Source organism: Narcine bancroftii, chromosome 5 (assembly GCF_036971445.1).
Source record: "Narcine bancroftii isolate sNarBan1 chromosome 5, sNarBan1.hap1, whole genome shotgun sequence".
Lineage (NCBI taxonomy): Eukaryota > Metazoa > Chordata > Chondrichthyes > Torpediniformes > Narcinidae > Narcine > Narcine bancroftii.
Window position 1 is genome coordinate 190867437 of NC_091473.1, and position 18199 is coordinate 190885635.

The 18199-nt window shown below is 53.1% G+C and overlaps 1 protein-coding gene across 1 annotated transcript; it reads right to left on the reverse strand.

Moving 5' to 3' along the window:
* Positions 1-6254: 6254 nt before the first annotated feature.
* On the reverse strand, positions 6255-17576 carry LOC138764444 (aquaporin-9-like). Its single transcript, XM_069940371.1, has 6 exons — positions 17209-17576; positions 15934-16060; positions 15042-15179; positions 8564-8682; positions 7528-7745; positions 6255-6860 (listed from the first exon to the last, which is right to left on the reverse strand). Exons 1-6 carry the CDS (start codon positions 17314-17316, stop codon positions 6683-6685), a joined length of 888 nt encoding a protein of 295 aa, XP_069796472.1. The 5' UTR covers positions 17317-17576; the 3' UTR covers positions 6255-6682.
* Between the last annotated feature and the right edge of the window lie 623 nt (positions 17577-18199).

Genomic DNA, 18199 nt, shown 5'->3' on the forward strand with positions numbered 1-18199 from the left:
TTCCTCACTTTGCTCAACTCAATAGTGAATACTTAAGAAATCATTTAAAATTTCCCCCATCTTTTCTGACTCCTCACATCGCCGATCCATCTGGTCCTCGAGGGGCCCAATTTTATCCCTACTATTCTTTTAATATACCTGTTTCCTCACCTGCCAAAGCCTTTGTAATTTCTTTCTTTTTTTTGCATTTATATATTCCTTAGACGCCTCATCTATTTCCTGCTGTCTATACCTGTTTACGCATCCCTCTTCCCCGAACCAAATTCCCAATATCCCATGAAATCCTAGGCTCCCTATATTTTCTAACCTTTCCTTTGAGCCTAACAGGGGATGGACAGATTCTGTATTCTCAAAATTTCCCCTTTGAATATCCTCCATTTATCTGTTGCATCCTTCCCTGAAAATAAATTCTCCCAATCTACACCTTGTAAATCCTTTCACATTCCCTCAACATTAGCCTTGTTCCAATCGACAATCTCAATCTTAGGCCCTAGTCCATAATTAGCTGAAAACTAATAGTATCACCAGATCCAAAGTGTTCCCCAGCACAAACCTCTTGTCACCTGACCTATCTCGTTCCCTAGTAGGAGATCCAATGTAGCCCCCTCTCTAGTCGGTTTTTCTATGTATTAATTCAGAAAACCTTCCTGAACACATTTGACAAACTCCAACCCATCCAGCCCTTTTGCAGTATGGGCATCCCAGTCAATGTGTGGAAAGTTAAAATCTCCTACAATCACCCCATTATGTTTACTACACACATATGTTATCACCTTACAAATTTGCTCCTCTAATTCCCTCTGCCCATTAGGGGGCCTATAATACACCCCCATTAGTGTTTTCATGCCTTTCCCTCTCCTCACTTCCACCCAAATGTGCTCATTGGATGAGCCCTCCAATCTATCCTGCCATAACACTGATGTAATGTTTTCTCTAACAAGCAACGCAACTCCTCCACTTTTTATCCCCCCTGTTCTATAACGCCTAAAACAACGGAATCATGGAACATTTCGCTGCCAATCATACCCCTCCTGCCACCAAGTTTCACTGACAGCAACAATATCATATTTCCATGTGTCGATCCATGCTCTAAGCTCATCCACCTGACTCCCCGAGCTCCTTGCATTGAAATTTATACACGAGAGAAAATGTCCCCAACGTTCACTCCTTTGATTTCCATCTAATTTTACTAACCTGGTCCCTCTCTCACTCAAAGGCATATATATACACGCTCGTGCACACATACACATCCATAAATACACTTTCACACACACCTACACCCTCGCACAAACATCCATAAATACACTTTCAAACACATATATCCGTAAATACACAAACACACACACACGTACATGCACACCCATACAGACACACACACGTGGAGGTCGGGATGGTGCCTGGTTTCTAGAGTCATGACACAGCTCCTCTACTCTTGGCCACTCATTTCACCCACCCACCCCCCCCCCCATTCCTCCCCTACCCCTGACACATTTGTCTTCCCCATTCCATGTCTGATGAACTCTGACCTCCTATAGACAATCCTGAGACCTCCAGGTGATCTGGGAATGTTTACCTGTGATATGGCGTCAACCGCGATCTCTCCCCGGTCTCACACTTTACCCCCGACCTGTTACCTTTTGGAAGCTTCTCTTCCCACTTCCATCAATCATTAATGTGGGCTAATTCCTGATAACAGGACACCTGTTCTCCCTCGAACACCAAGGGAATTGAGGGAGAGAGGGGAGGGGGGGGGAGAGAGTGGGTGAGAGAGGGAGGAGAGGGAGAGAAGGGGAAAGAGAGAGTGGATGAGAGAGGGAGAGAGGGAGAGGGAGAGAGAGGGGGTGAGAGAGGGAAAAGACGAAGAGAGAGCAAGCACTACGCTTTCCCTGATTGGATACATGGATTTGATCATCCACCACTTCCTGGCCGATGAGAGCAGCCAGTGCTGGCCCTGATCCAAATACAGGATTCTGATTGGTGGCTGCACTGATCTTCCTTGTGACGGGACCCTCGATCTTTTTGCCTCCGTGGTTTGATATCCCAACATTGCGCAGAACAGTTAATGATCGCCCAGCCAGAGCCTGTTGCCAGACCTCCAGCCCCCTCCCAAGTTTCTCCCGCATCTCCGGAAGTTCTAGATGTGCCGTGAGGCTCCCCTTCAAGACTGTTCCCAGCGACAGACAGGAAGAAAAAGAAATGGTGGCGCTGCCGCTGGTGCGGCCAAAGGGGAGCAGGGAGTGGAGACACAGCGCTCCCACGGGGTCCAACCACCCGGTCCGGCTGCCATCACCTCCGTGCAGGCTTTGAACAGCCCGTTACAGGAGCCAACGGTACTTTTATTTAAAATCCCGCGACCGCGGGGCCTGGGCCCAAGATGGCAGCACCTCTGACCAGCAGCCGCCACAGTGGGTGGTTACAGACTCCGGGGAAGCAGAGGACTAGCGCAGGGTGTCAGAAAATTAGGAGACCGCCCCCCCCCCACCCAGTTCGAGGAGCAGAAGCAGAGGAGATGACCCGTGGGATGGTGACCAATGAGGAGTCCTGCAGCTTGAATGACCCACATGGGCGGCAGGGCTACTGGCGACTCGAGCTGCGGAACCCACCCAGGCTGCCAGAGACCGCAGTCGAGGGACCCACACCCAGGCTGGCGGACTGTTGGAGACTTGCTGAAGGGATGCCAGATGGTGGAACCGGGATGCGAGAGGTGGGGCTCCTAACAGTATTGAATGTTCGGACCCAGAGTTTGGGCCATTGAATTAAACCCTGTGTGGCAGCGGGAGATGAAGCCATGGATGCTCAGTGACTCTGGGGGGGGGGGGGGGGGGGCGGGAATCTCTTTCTCTGGCTTTAAGAGGCGATTCCTGCTGATGGCGAATCTGTCTGCCTTACAGCAGGTAACAGCAATTCCACGTAACGTGACCCTGTTTTATCGCAGTGACTTTTAGTTGGATCTTGAAGGTCGGAGATGGTTCACCCTTCTCCCAGGACCGGAGTGCGACGGCCAGCCTGGAACCGGGGACATCCAACACCTCCATTCCTCAATCAACAAAATGGCTGAATCCTGAATCTCGGAGCTGTGTGAGACGTCAAGAAATATGAATTTTGAAGAAGGCTGGTTTCCAAGGGGAACAAGATGAAGGAGAAGGGAAGAAAGGTAATCAGCACCTTGACTTCATAACCTGGGGGGCTTCACGGACGTTCAGTACGACCTTGGCAAATTTCTACAGAGGTGCAGTGGAAAGTGCGCCAACCGGTCTGGCGTGGGGACACCAATGCCTCCACCCCCCAGCCCTGCAAAAGGTAATGGACGCAGCCCTGGGACATCACGGGCATAAACCCCACCCCCACCATCTACAGGGGATCGCTGCCGTCGGAGGGCAAGGGTCCACACCCCACCCGGCACACGATCTGTTCTTGTTGCTGCTGTCAGGAAAGAGATGTTGGGGCCACAAGGTGTTCAGGAATAGCTACTGCCCCCTCCTCCATCAGAGAATTGTGGACAGTTTTGAGCTCCTCGTTTAAGAAAGGACGCGCTGACATTGGAGAGGGTTGAGAGGAGGTTCACAAGGACGATTCCGGGAATGAAAGGATTATCACGCGAGGAGCATTTGACGTCTCCTGGCCTGCACTCGATGCAATTTAGAAGAAATGGCGGGGGCTGGGTGGGGGTGGGGGAGTCTCATTGAAACTTTTTAAATGTTGGTCAGACGTAGAGAGGTTGTTTCCCCCAAGGTGGAGAGTCTGGGACAAAAGGGCACAACTTCAGGGTTGAGGGGCGTCTGCTTAGGACAGAGACGTGGAGGAATTTCTCCAGCCAGAGGGCGGTGAATTGGCAGAATTTGTTCCAGAGGCCGGGCCATTAGACGCATTTAAGGTAGAGATGGACTGGGCATCGAAGGTCATGGGGAGAAGGCCGGGCAGTGGGGCTGGGTGGGGGGGGGGGGGAATGGATCACCTCGTGATTGTATTGGTGGGAATGGGCTGAATGGCCTATTTCTGCTCCAATGGTACGGTCTTCTTGAAGGAGAGGGATGCAAGTCTGGTGGGTCAGGTCGGTTGTCATAGCTACCCCTCGAGGATGATTGTCTTCGTACCGTTGATCCACAGGGTCTTTGGTACCAAATCTGTTCCAACTCCTGGTGCTGGCATCTTGATTGCATCAACGTGGAGGCTCCAGGGCAGATCCTTAGGGATATTGACACCCAGAAACATGACATTCTTGACCCTCTCCACTTCTGACCAACCCCCCCCACCCCCGATGGTTGGTGTTCTCCTCTCGAGGTCCACAGTCACCTCCCTGGTTTTGCTGATGTTGAGTTGCAAGGCTGTTCTGGTGTCCTCTTGATCTAGTGTGGGGTTTTGGGGGGGGGCAGGGTTGGGTGTGGGGTTCCAGTGAGAGTTTGGGTTAGTTTGTGAGTGATCCATGTCCCTTAGGTCTAGTCTCACCTCCCAGTGGAGATGTCCGCTCTGCCTCTTGCTTGGTCGAGAACATAGAAATCTGCAGCACAGTGCAGGCCCTTCAGCCCACCAAGTTGCGCCAACCCCATGCCTAGCCTTGGGCAACACAGTTAGGGCACACTGTTACAGTGCCTGGAGAGTGCTCAACAGACTTCACTAATGGATTATTGTTTACAAAAGGCAACAGATGAAAGAGCTTGTCAGAGCTGCTTCTGTCTGGAACTTGTTGTTCTAGGAGGGTCATGTGGTTTTGCAAGAAGAGAGAGTTAAACAGGCTTTCTCTCAGAGAGAGAGAGAGAGAGAGAGAGAGTGAGATCACTTCTAGAGTGTTACAGTCAGCAGAAGCAGCTGGGACTGGAACAGGACAAGCTGGCAAGCTTGTGGAAAACCCTATTTGGAAGACAGGTTTGTAAGTGCTTTGTTCAGCCTGGTCAAAGCCCTTGTGGTTTATGCAAGAGGAGAGGACTGGCTGGCTAATGTTTCACTTGGAATAAGGAAAACAGAAAGGAACCCTGTGGTGACCTAAAAAAAAGAGGTGATCATCTGGAGAACCCTGATGGGCAAGTTTAGTCAGCAAGACACTGGAGTGGCTGATTAAAAAGGAACCAGTTGTGGATGTCCTGGAACAACAAATCTCTCTCTGAAAACTGACAAGAACTTTCCTGAGCTGTAACCTTTTACCTTTCAAGCATCAAAGCCTGGTGAACTTTATACACGTTAAATTCTGTGCACAGTATAAGAATTGCCTGCAACCAGTGAAATTGGAGGAATGAGAAGTGAGATTAGAATGTGAACCAAAGAACTTTTCTGAACTTATACACACATTACATACACGTACGCTTAGAATTAGAAGGGAGTTAAGTTAGGTTAAATAAGTTAATAGTGATAAGTTAAAGTTTGATCCTGTTTTCATGTTCAAAGATAATTAAAAGCAACTTTTGTTTAAGTAATCATTTCTCTTGGTGAATATCTATTGCTGCTGGGTTTTGGGGTCCTCTAGGCTCATAACATTTTATATAAAGATTACAAAGAGCAGGGGTCCCAGAACAGACCCACCAGTCATTGATCTCCAGGCCGAGTACGTTCCATCTGTTACTACTCTCTGCTTTCCACAGGCAAGTCCAATCTGAATCCACACAGCCAAAGTTGCATGGATCCCATGCCTCACACTTTTCCGAAAGAGTCTCCCATGGGAAATGCCTTAAATGCTTTTTCCCACTGAGGGTGAGTGAGACACAAACCAGAGGACATGGGTTAAGGGTGAAAGGGGAAAGATTTACAGAGATAATGATGGGGGAACTCCTCCACACAGAGAGGGGTGGAATGAGCTTCCGGCTGAGGTGGTGAAATCAGGGCTCGATTTGAACATTTAAGAAGTATTTGGACGGGACAGGGACTGGGTGCAGGTCAGCAGACTAGAAGGGCCGAAGGGTCCGCTTCCAGGCTAATGGAAGACTCTGACAAGGTGTCACAGCAAGAGATCGGGAGAGAGTAGGAAGGCTGCGTTGAACCTCGTCCATAGGCGTGGTGGGGCAGAGGGATGGTTAAAGGTCGAACTGTCCTAGTTGGTCATGGGGGCAAAGGTCTCTCAGAGATAACGAAGAATGGCTTGGCCTCCATCCCCACGCCTGCCTGGGGCCTCAGCCAACCGTTCAATATACATTTGAAACTTGATGCAATTAGTGATCCTGAATTACTTTGCAGACAGTCAAACAAACCACAGCAATGATACTGGGGTACAGTTTACTTCAGTAAGTCTTCAGGCATGGAGCTTCAGAGATAAATCACATTAGAGATAGAATATGCAAACAATATTTATTACAATAAAAATATACACCTTCCTGCCCGTAATCCAGTGTACATAGTTTCAACAGGATGTCGGGGTCCGGAGGGGGTGACAGAAAAAGGGAGGGGTGTTGGGGACTGGAGGGGGTTACAGAGACAGGGAGGAGTGTAGGGGACTGGAGGGGGGGTTACAGAGTCAGGGAGGGGTGTAAGGGACTGGAGGGGTTGACAGAGACAGGGAGGGGTGTTGGGACTGGAGGGGATTACAGACAGAGGAAGGGGTGGGAATTACAGAGACAGGGAGGAGTATAGGGGACCAGAGGGGGCTGCAAAATCAGGGAGGAGTGTAGGGGACTGGAGGGGGTTACAGAGACAGGGAGGGGATTAAAAGGGGTGACTGCGGAGGGGTATTTGACTAGAATGAGGTACAGCCACCCCCTCACATAAACTGCCCCTCAACAGATGCCCTTTTGCTCTTTTCGCTCAGTTCCAGCTGCTGTTGTCGACATTGAGCTTCCAGGTGGTGAAACTCGATCAGCAGTTCATACACCATGGAACCCAGCACGGCGCCCACCATTGGGGCCACGATCGGCACCCACCACCAGCCTCCACCAGCCCTGGGGAGGGGAAACACCATATCTGTGTAACTGTCCTTCCTCGTGTCATTCACGGGCTGCTGAACCCCTCTCCATTTCCAATCTCCGACACCCATCCCTGTCTCTGTAACCCCCTCCGATCCCCTCCAGCCCTCACTGTCTCTGTAACCCCCTCTGGTCCCCTAATTCCCATTGTTCCCTGCCTTCAGGTTCCTGGGCCCCAAAGTCCACAATTCCCAAGATTATTCAATTTTCCCAAAGGAGGAGTGGACAGGACTGTGGGGTGTTCATTCCCTGTGAATCCAGCATAAATACTGACCACCAGCACTGAGGGAGTGTGTGTGTGTGTGTGTGTGTGTGTGTGTGTGTGTGTGTGTGTGTGTGTGTGTGTGTGTGAGTGAGAGAGAGTTAGTCTGTATGCGTCTGTGTGTCAAATGAGTGTGTGTCTGTGAATGTAAGAGTGTGTGTGTTTGTGGGAGTGAGTATGTGTGAGTGTGCGTGTGTGTGCGTGCACATGTGAATGTATCTGCATGTGTGAGAACGTGTTATGTGAGAGTGTGCAAGTGTGTGCACAACCAAAATGAGAGCGACTGGTGACCAGACTAGTGTGTCCCGATTGAAGTGACAGCAACTCTGCTATTAGGCGGGCTGAACAAACATCGAGGGTAGGTCGGGATGGGGTACTCACGTGAAGACCTCTGTTCCCCAGCCAGCAGCCAGCGTGAGGAGGCGGGGGCCAAAGTCCCGGGCGGGGTTGATGGCATAGCCGGAGTTGGAACCCATGGACATCCCAATGGCTATGATGGACAGGCCGATGAAGATGGGCTGAAGGTCCTTGGGGGCTCCATGGTTCTGGGTGTCGAGCACGGCCAGGATGCAGAGCAGGAGGGTGGCCGTCCCGATCAGCTGTGGGCAGACGGGAGGACAAACGGTGAGGGGGACACAGCAGAGATGCGGGGAGGGGAAAGGGTGTGGGGAGGTGGGAGGGAAGGGGATGTGGGATGGCAAGATGGTGAGGGAGCAACAGTAGAGACTTGGGAGATATTGAGCAGGATGGGGGTGGGAAGGAATGAAGGAGGGGGTGGGGAGGAGGGGGGGCGGCGAGAAGGGAAGGGGTGGTGGGGAGGGGCAGAGCAGTGAGGGGGCGGTGAGAAGTGAGGGGGCGGTGAGAAGTGAGGGGGCGGTGAGAAGTGAGGGGGCGGTGAGAAGTGAGGGGGCGGTGAGAAGTGAGGGGGCGGTGAGAAGTGAGGGGGCGGTGAGAAGTGAGGGGGCGGTGAGAAGTGAGGGGGCGGTGAGAAGTGAGGGGGCGGTGAGAAGTGAGGGGGCGGTGAGAAGTGAGGGGGCGGTGAGAAGTGAGGGGGCGGTGAGAAGTGAGGGGCGGTGAGGAGGGAGGGGGCGGTGAGGAGGGAGGGGGCGGTGAGGAGGGAGGGGGCGGTGAGGAGGGAGGGGGCGGTGAGGAGGGAGGGGGCGGTGAGGAGGGAGGGGGCGGTGAGGAGGGAGGGGGCGGTGAGGAGGGAGGGGACGGTGAGGAGGGAGGGGACGGTGAGGAGGGAGGGGATGGCGAATAGGGAAGGTGAGGAGGGGCCATATCGGACAAAAACTCCACCAGCCATCCCCCTCAAAGGTCCATCACCCCTCACCGATAGCCCTAGGGACCCCCCACCTCCACCCCCGCCGGGATCGCTGGAAATGAGGAACCGCAGAGTAGGCGGGAGTCCCCATACCTGGTCAATGAAACCGTTGGCGAGAGTGAGGAACGGTGCTGGATACGTCCCGAAAATAAAGGCCGTGGCTCTGGGTCCGGTGACGGAGAGGGTGCCGTTGTCCACCGAGTGTATCCCGTCTGCGGAGAAAGAGGCGGACGTCAAAGAGGCCATTTGGTCCCTCAATTCCTGCTCCCCCTTCCCCTGGCCCATCAGGATCTCGTACCCCCTGCCCTATTTCCATTCCTGTCCCCTCGACAGCCCCAAATCCCAACTACCCGACACCTCCTTGGAGGTGGGGTGGGGGCAAGTGAATCTCAAAGGGTCGCCGACTATATCCGATTTCCCCAATGTCCCCACCTACCACCTCCAACACATCGTCCTCGATTCCACCACCAGACGCATGTCCTCCCCCCCCCCCCCCGCCCCACCTTCCCTCACGGCCGTTCGGGGCCCCACTTGCCCATCTGCAGGGGTGGCCTTCCTGCTGTATCTAGTGGTCTCCGGATCGCTTCGCCGCAATAGCGAGGGTCTCCCAGTTTGGCCGCACGTTTCAATTCCCCGGTCCACCTCCTCGCCAGACCGAGACCACCCGCAAATTGGGACATCTTACGTCTGGGCGCCCTCCAGCCGGGAGGCGTCGACAGCTGCCCCCCCCCCCCCCCCCCCCACTGCACCGGCCGGACCCCCTGCCCTGAGATCTCCTGGTCCTCGAGGAAGAGCTCAGGCCTGAAACGTCGGTGATAGATCGACGGACCGGCTGAATTCCTCCAGCTTCCTCCATCTGCCCTCACCGCAAATCCCGGCTTCTGCAGAGCGTCGTTCCGAAGATTCCCGCCCCTCTCCCTCGCTGGCGGGAAGCGCCTCTCCCTCGCTGGCGGGAAGCGCCCCCCCCCCCCCCCAACCTCTCATTTCCACCCTTGGTTCTGAGACGGTGACCACCCACCCTCCCCAGCACACGGAGGTGGGGCACGTCCCTCTGTCCCTGGGAGAAATTCCGGCGGGATCCCCACGATTCCAGGGGATCGGGTCCCCGTCGCCTCCCGGTCTCTCCCTGAAGCCTGGAGGAAGCCGGAAGACCAGCACCTCTCGGCTCAGGGTCAGTTCCTTCCCCCAACAGCTATCAGGCTCTTGAACCACCCCCCCCCCCCACCCCACCCCCCCGTGACCCTGATTGCGGACGACTCCAGCACCACAAAAGGACAGTCTGCACTGTTGAGAAGTCACTGAGAAGGGCCTGAATATTTAAATCCACCCTACAGATTTTTGACACACCGCCGCCCAATTAACCTACAAACCCCCATAGGTTTTTGAAAGGCGGGAGGGATCCGGAGTGTCTGGAGGAAACCCACGCAGACATGATGAGAACGGACAAACTCCCTTACAGCCAGCGCGGGATTCGAACCCTTGGCCGCTGACGCGGTAGCAGCGTTGTGATGCCCCCGGTACACTTTGAATGGCGGGAGGACAACCCGTGGAGCACGGGGAAGGGAGAGACTCAAGGGGAGGGGCGGGGGTAATGGAGCCTGGTTGGGGCGTGGCAGTGGAGTGGGTTGAAGTGTGACAATGCCAAGTTGCGTTGTCCCACTTTTGCCTTCCGGGATCGCTTTAGGAAGCGTTTGGACTGACAGGCTGAGGGTACACAGCAGCCCTTGTGGGAGGGAGGGTACAAGAGTTGGTAGGTGAGGGCACCAACTTCCAACCTGTTCACTCTCAGCGGGGGAGGGGGGGCTTGGGAGCCGCGGCGCCTGTAACTGAAGGCCTCATTTCACCTTGTGCGGTGCTGATAATTTTAAACAGTGACGAGAATTTCCCCTCCGGCCTTGAAGGAGGCTGGTGCAGAAATTGCAGGGGCTCTGACAGAAATATTTAAAATGCCATTGTGGAGTCGAAGAAGGTTCTCAAAGCTCCCATAGAGACGCGGATCAGTGGGAAAATGGCAGATGGAGCTTAATGCGGACACGGATGAGGTGCTGCATTTTGGAAGGGCAAACCAAGAAAGGGCGTCCACGATGAACGATCAGGCATTGAGTAGTGTGGTAGAACAGAGTGACCTGGGAATACAGATACATCATTACCTGAAAGTGGTGTCACAGGTGGACATGAGGTAAAGAAAAATTATGGCCTTCATAAATCAAAGTATTGAGTTCAGGAGTTGGGATGTTATGGTAAAGTTGTTTAAGACATTGGTGAGGCCAATTTTTTCAGGATTATGTGCAGTTTTGGTCACTGAACTACAGGAAAGATTTAAAGAATGCAGAGAAGATTTACTAGGATGTTGCCAGGACTTCAGGAGCTGAGTTACAGGGAAAGGTTAAACAGGTTAGGACTTTATTCCCTGGACTGTAGAAGAATGAGGGGAGCCTTGATCGAGGAATTTAAAATTATGAGGGGAATAGACAGAGTAAATGTAGGTCAACTATTTCCACTGAGGGGAGGTGAGATACAGACCAGAGGACATGGGTTAGGGTGAAGGGGGAAAAGTTTAGGGGGAAACTTCTTCAGACAGAGAGTGGTGGGAGCGCAGAACAAGCTGAAGCGGTGAATGTGGTCTCAGTTTTAACATTCAGGAAGAACTTGGACAGGTTCATGGGTGGGAGGGTTAAGGCCAGGGTGTAGGTCAGTGGGACAAGGCAGAAAAGTGGTTCGGCACAGACTGGAAGGGCCGAAGGGGCCTGTTTCTGTCCTGCATCGTTCCACGGTTGGAGAGAAGTCGGGAAGAACCCAAAGTCAGGCTGCTTCATAGGGAAGGGGGCTCAGAAACCTTTGAGGAGAGCCCTGGGGTGGGGTGGGGTGGGGTGGGGTGGGGGGAGGAGTCACGCGATGGAGTAGTGGCCGGACGGTGAACTCCAGCCCTCTCCAGAAAAGTCAGGAAAAACAAGAGAAAACACAAAGGCACAGAAATAAAAGTTACAGAAAAGTGAGTATAAAGGTGGAAAGAAGATGGCGACAAAAAAAGAAAAGTCGAAAGCAACGGTAAGAAGAGAGGAAGAGAAGACAAAGGAGGAAAAAGGTGAAGGCCTTACCTGTCCGAAGAGGCCCGCTGCGGAGAGAGAAACCCGCTCCCTCAGGTCGGTAAATAATGGACTACAAAAATGGCTCGCAGAGCCGAGTAAAAGTGCGCAACCGCGCATGCGCGAAGTTTCGCGCATGCGCAATGCGAATGAAAAAAAACACACCGACGGGAGGGGGGACCAGCTGGGGAGTCGATCTCCACAGCCGGCAACGACAGTTGCAGAACACCTGCAGCAAGAAGAGACCACAGAAGACAACAGAAACAAGAAAGAAGAGGAGGAAAGGGCAACAAAGAAACAACAGATGGCCAACCCAGAGGAAGAAGAAGAGGAAGAGTATGGTGAAATAGAAGAAGAAAAGAGAGGCAAGGTAAAGGATATACTTGCTCTTATTAGAGGATACATGGAATCATTTAAAGAATGGCAAACACAGGAATTTAAGGATTTAAGAAAAAGAATAAACAACACAGAAGAGAAAATAAATAAAATGGAGATGACCTCAACAGAAATGGGAAAGAAAATGGACAAGATGGAAGAGCGGGCAGTAGCAGCAGAAATGGAGGTAGAAGACTTAAAAAAGAAATTGGAGAAATCTAATAAAAAAACTAAAGAGACACAAGAACTACTAGCTCAAAAAATAGATACAATGGAAAACCATAACAGAAGAAATAACATAAAGATAGTGGGCCTTAAGGAAGATGAAGAAGGCAAGAATATGAGGGAGTTTATAAAAGAGTGGATCCCTAAGACCCTAGGATGTCCAGAACTACAGCAAGAATTGGAAATAGAAAGGGCACATAGAGTATTGGCCTCTAAACCACAACCACAACAAAAACCAAGATCTATTGTAGTAAAATTCCTAAGATATACTACAAGAGAAAAGGTACTGGAGAAGACAATGGAAAAAGTAAGAGAGGGCAACAAACCACTGGAGTATAAAGGGCAAAAAATCTTCATTTATCCAGATATAAGTTTTGAACTCCTAAAGAAGAGAAAAGAGTTCAATACAGCAAAGGCGATTTTATGGAAGAAAGGGTATAAATTTATACTAAAGCATCCAGCGGTATTGAAAATATTTATTCCAGGACAACAAAACAGACTATTCTCGGATCCAGAAGAAGCACGAAAATTTGCAGAACAATTACAAAAATAGACTGAGGGAGGAAGACGGGTAATGAGAGTTAAGATGATCACAAGTGATATGTATGTGGGTAAAGACAAAAATAGACTGAGGGATGAAGACGGGTAATGAGAGTAAAAATGATCACGATTGATATGTATGCGGGTAAAGAGGTATAAGAGTGAATAGAGACAAGGAGCATACGTGAATGTATCTGTACTTAGAGGAAAATATAGATAGTATAGACAAGAATTAATAAGGGAAGGTAATGGAATAGAGAGAATAAGGAGGGAATTAAAAGAGTGACCTTTGTGACATATGAAAAGTGAAATCTTTTCTGGGGGAGGCGGGGTGGGGGGAAATAGCGGTCACTGCAAAATCAGTTGACGCTTGCGAGTGGATTCGCAAATCCAAATGGAGAGGGGAGATGTGGTTGTCCGACAAGGGTGGGGTGGGGTGGGAGGGGGCACAGCGGAGAAGGGCCGGTGCGGTGTGCGCCAGGAGGGGTGTGGGCAACGCCTTGTTGTCACGCTGTAGGAGATGGCGCAGAGGAGATTCACCACAAGGTTGCCTAAGAGTTTAGTGACTGCTCGCCCAGAACAAGCGTGGGTCTCGGGTCAAGAATATGAAACGAGCCTTCTGTTCATGCCTCTCAGTCAGGGAACTTCTAGTCTTTGGAGTCAGTGACAGGGCATCAAATTTATTACCATGATTTTTTTGGAACAGACAAGTTTCTGAGCCCAGAGACACAGGAAATCGATCCATGATCGCTGGAAGCATCTGGCCACACTGCTTCGACGCGTTTTCCCCACCGCGATCGTCCATTCCAATGCAGACAAATGGCACCTTCTGTTCTTACAGGTCGAGGCACTTCATTTACCCAACAATCAGAGTCAGCGAGACATTTGCCGAAGCCATGGACATTCAGAAAGGCCAGTGCCTGGCCCAAGCAAATGGGATCCATGTCAGGAACATCCTACCCATGCGCAAGCAGCATCCCAGGGAGTCGATCGAGGGTGACCCTTGACGGGCCTGCGGCTGTGATGCCATATCAGCATCAGAGCTCACAGAGGGGCTGATCTGAGGTGCCAGGGCATCAGCCGTTCAATTGGACTGCGTTTGCCAGCCACTGCTGGAACAGGGTGAGTGTAGAAAGCCATCAAACCATGGAGGTCACCCTCCACAACGTGGACTCTTTTTCATCCGATATCACGGCCGCCAGGTAGGGAGCGCAGGCACTGCCGCCTTGGGATTGCAGGCCGCCCTGCGGTCACCACTGCCAGTGAGCACCCTAAGTGTTGCTTCTGGGGCTAGCAGAAGCACCCCAGGAAGCACTGACCGGCAAAGGACGTGGGCTGTCCCGGCTGTGGGAAGAAGGGATGCTACGCGAACCTGTGCAGCACCACATGCGGCTGCCACCTTCCAATTAACAATAACATAATTGAGTACGGGGCTAAGGGGATGGGGGGCCGGCATCTTGGATTGAGTCACCTTTACCAGACCACGTGACGGTATAGCGGATCAGACAGTGACGCTGCTCCGGGTCCAGTCTCGCTCGACCGAAGCAGCCCTCATCAGTTCGTCGGGTCGACGATGGACATGGCAGTAAACGGGCGCAAGATAGAGCTGCATGTTCGAGGGAGGGCTTCACACACCCCAACACGTGCAGCGTTAACTCCCTCACGGTGAGATCCACGGTAACTAAGTGGTGACGCTGACTGTGCTTGGCGCTGAGTACAAAGATTTTCAACTCCTTGTGATGTCACAGCTATGTGCCCTGTGACAGAATATAGAAATGTTTTTGGGAGATAAATTGGGAAGATATTGAAGTGGCTGATGGAAGTAAATCAGTTGTGGGTGTCAGCGTAAAACGAATCTCTCTGAAAACCGACCAGACCTTCCTGAGTGGTTACCTTACGAGCACCAAAGCCTGGTGAACTTTATCCATGTTAAATTCTGTGCACGGTATAAGAATCACCTGCAACCAGTGAACTTGGAGGAGTGAGAAGTGAGATTGGACTATGAACCAAAGAACTTTTCTGAACTTACACACGTGAGATTAGAATTAGAAGGGGGGGTTAAGTTAGGTTAATTAAGTTAATAGTGAGATTTTAAAGTTTGATTCTGTTTTCATGTTTAAAGATAATTAAAAGCAACTTTTGTTGACGTAATCATTTGTCTTGGCGAATATCTATTGCTGCTGGGTTTTGGGGTTCTCTCGGCTTGTAACAACGGTAATAAAAGGGAACGTCTAGTCTTTGGAGTTATTGATACGGCATCTCTGAATCCCGCTATTAATCACAGACACAGGTTCGACCTTCCAAAGTGCATCACGCTCTCCACACTTGTCGGCACTTGACCTTACCATGGTGAACTCCGTACACAACCGCAGCTCCGACAAAGCCTCCCAGTGTCTGGAAGAATATGTAAAATGGCAGCTTCTTCCACTGAAACCTCCCCAACAGGCAGAGGGAGAAGGACACAGCCGGGTTGATGTGGGCTCCTGGATAGGAGAGCACAACAGAACCATGAGTAACAGCGGAGAGAATGGCTGCTGCACGCAGCCGGGGACCAGGGTTCAATCCCTGCCTCTGCCAGAGAGAGCGTGTACGTGTATGTCCGTGCATGTGAGTGTCTGTGTCTGAGCGAGTGTGTGCACGGTGTTTGTGTGTGTTGTGTGTCTGTGCCTACCTGAATGTTTCTGTCCATGTCTCTGTGTGTGGGCATGTGTGTGCGTATAGTTTGCACTGTGACTCCATGGGTTTTCCCCACCCCCCCACCCCACCCCGGTAGGCTCCAGTTCCCTCCCACACCCCACAAGAAGTATGTCCGGGGGAGGTTGTTAAACAGCCTTTAAGTGTGTGGGTGAGGGGGGCGAATCAAACAATGCTGCTGCAGAGAGTTAGTACAGACAGGGTGGGCTGAAGGGCCTGACTCTGTGCATCCTCGTAGAGATAAACCCAACCCTTGTCAAGCTGGTGGACTCTTGACTACCCAAGATACAAGTGACGGGTGACACCCTCCACACCCATCACGTCCAAATCTCATTCTAACCACCCTTTCCCAATCTTCCCCGACACCCAAGAGAGCTCGTTCAGCTTCTGCAGTTCCTGGGTTCCTCACCCCGGGATCAGAGCCCAGACTGTGACCCTCTCCCCCGGATCAGACCCCCAGCTTGTGACCCTCTCCCTGGGATCAGACCCCAGCATGTGACCCAAACCGGGTGGGGGTTCAGTCCGCCAGTCTGTTTGACTCACCTGAGATTCCACCTGCAATGTAGACGCCGAATGTGGCCCCGAGGCCAAATCCCAGGTTGACAGAGAGGAATTCACCACGCGTGGTGTTACTGACCACCATCTGTGCCACGGCTCCGCACCCGAACAGCTGGCCAGAGGGGACAGCACCTTAGACCGTGGCTGTCATGGGTTCATCTCTTCCCCCATCTCTCCTGCTCCCCACCAGCACCCACCCCCTTCCCCCTTACCCCAGCTCTCACCCCCCTTCCCTTGCCTCCCATCCCCCTTCCCCTGGAACTCACCACTTCTTCTTACCTTTTACCCAATTCACCTCATCTCCCACCACCCTCCCCAGTTCAGCCACACAGCTCTCACACCCCCCCTCGCCTCTCACCCCCTTCCCCGAGCACCAACACCCTGCATTCAACTACCACTCCCTGCCTCTCACCCTTTCCCCCTGCTTTCAGCCCTTGCTCCTCACCTCTCACCCAACCCCTCATCCTCTGCATTGACCCTACCTGTCAGTTATCATGTGCATGTACGCCTGGTTGTGCAAAAAAGAGATGAGGGAGGTATGTGCGTGTGAGAAAGGTGCGCTAGATAGAGGAGAGTATGTGGGTGAGGGGTGGCGCATGGGTGAGGGGGTGAGTGGGTAAAAGGGGGGCGCGTGGGTGAGGGGGCGCGTGGGAGAGGGGGCGCGTGGGTGAGGGGGGGTGCATGAGAGGGGGTGTGTGAGTGAGAGAGGGGGATGTGTGAGAGGGGCGTGTGTGAGAGAGAGGGGGCATGGGTGGGGGGGCGTGTGAGAGGCGCGTGGGAGAGAGGGGGCGCGTGGGAGAGAGGGGGCGCGTGGGAGAGAGGGGGCGCGTGGGAGAGAGGGGGCGCGTGGGAGAGAGGGGGTGCGTGAGAGGGGGGTGCGTGGGAGGAGGGGTGCGTGGGAGGAGGGGTGCGTGGGAGGGTGTGTGTATGTGTGTGTGAGGAAGGTGAGTGAGAGCTGTGTTTCCTTCTCTCCGTGGACGCTGTCCAACCCGCAGAGCCTCAGGGAGAGGGAGCTCACCTTGAGGGAGCTCAGGTTGGATGCATGAGGGGGTGTAGAATCCCGAGGCAGCCGTTCAGCCCGTCGCCCTCGCCCGTCCAAAGATTGGACTCCTGCGTCCCTCCCCACTCTCTGGCCGGAGCGCGACGCTCCCTCCCCGCTGACTCTCCCGCGGTGCTGCTTCTCCGCCGCTCTTCCTGCGGCGCTCCCTCCTCACCACCCCTACGGCCGCGCGGCGCTCCCTCCAGGTCTGAATAACTCACAACTAAGATGCAGACCCCGAGGAATTCCGCCAAACATTCCCTGAAGAGCCGGTTCTTCAGCTGCAGGGCACTGTGAACACACGCTCCGGCGCTCCGCACTCTCTCCATCCCGGCCGGAGGGACACACCACGGGGATCTCTGGCCGACCGCCGAGCGATGTCGTGGACTCGGTCCCGCTCCGGGGCTTTTAAACCGCCGGATAGGGGCTGGGGTGGGGACGAGACAGCCCGGCGTCGCGTCCCGTGGGCCTGTGCTCCCGCCCCGACTGCAGGCGGGACGCGATGACCTGACCGGACGCGGGCTGCTTGACGGAGCAACGGGCAGTAAGACCCTGCGGGAGCGAGTTGGAGACTGGCAATGCACCCCGATCCACCCACACACTCAACACCCATCACTCACACACACCCCGATCCACTCACACCCAATCCCTCACACCCACCCACTCAACACACACCCACACCCCGATCCACCCACCTACTCAAACCCATCCCGAACCCACCCACCCACTTAACACCCATCCCAATCCACCCACCCACTCACACCCATCCTCTCCACCCCCATCCCGATCCACTCACCCCCAACCCCTCACACCCACCCACTCAACCTACATCCCGATCCATCCACCCACCCAACACCCACCCACTCAACACCCATCCCAATCCACCCACCCACCCAACACCCACCCACTCAACACCCATCCCAATCCACCCAACCCCTCACACAAACCCCGATCCACCATCCCCTCATACACACCCCAATCCACCATCCCATACACAACCCGATTCACCCACCCATTCAACACACACCCCGATCCACCCACTCACGCACACCAATAAACCCACCCACTCACACAGACCCTCACACCAATATGCTGACCCAGACACCAATACACTGACACACACTCTGACATTCACATGCTCCTGTATATCCACACATGCCAATGCCGACACTCTCAACACACTGAAACAAACACACTTATACCAATACATTT

What these genes read in the sequence shown, in the direction of transcription:
- LOC138764444 (XM_069940371.1), bottom strand. Translation starts at nt 17,316, where the DNA reads ATGGAGAGAGTGCGGAGCGCCGGAGCGTGTGTTCACAGTGCCCTGCAG. An exon ending in TCGGGGTCTGCATCTTAGTT is followed by an intron (nt 16,061 to 17,208) that starts GTGAGTTATTCA and finishes CCCTCTGGCCAG; the next exon opens with CTGTTCGGGTGCGGAGCCGT. An exon ending in TGGGGAACAGAGGTCTTCAC is followed by an intron (nt 6,861 to 7,527) that starts GTGAGTACCCCA and finishes TCCCCTCCCCAG; the next exon opens with GGCTGGTGGAGGCTGGTGGT.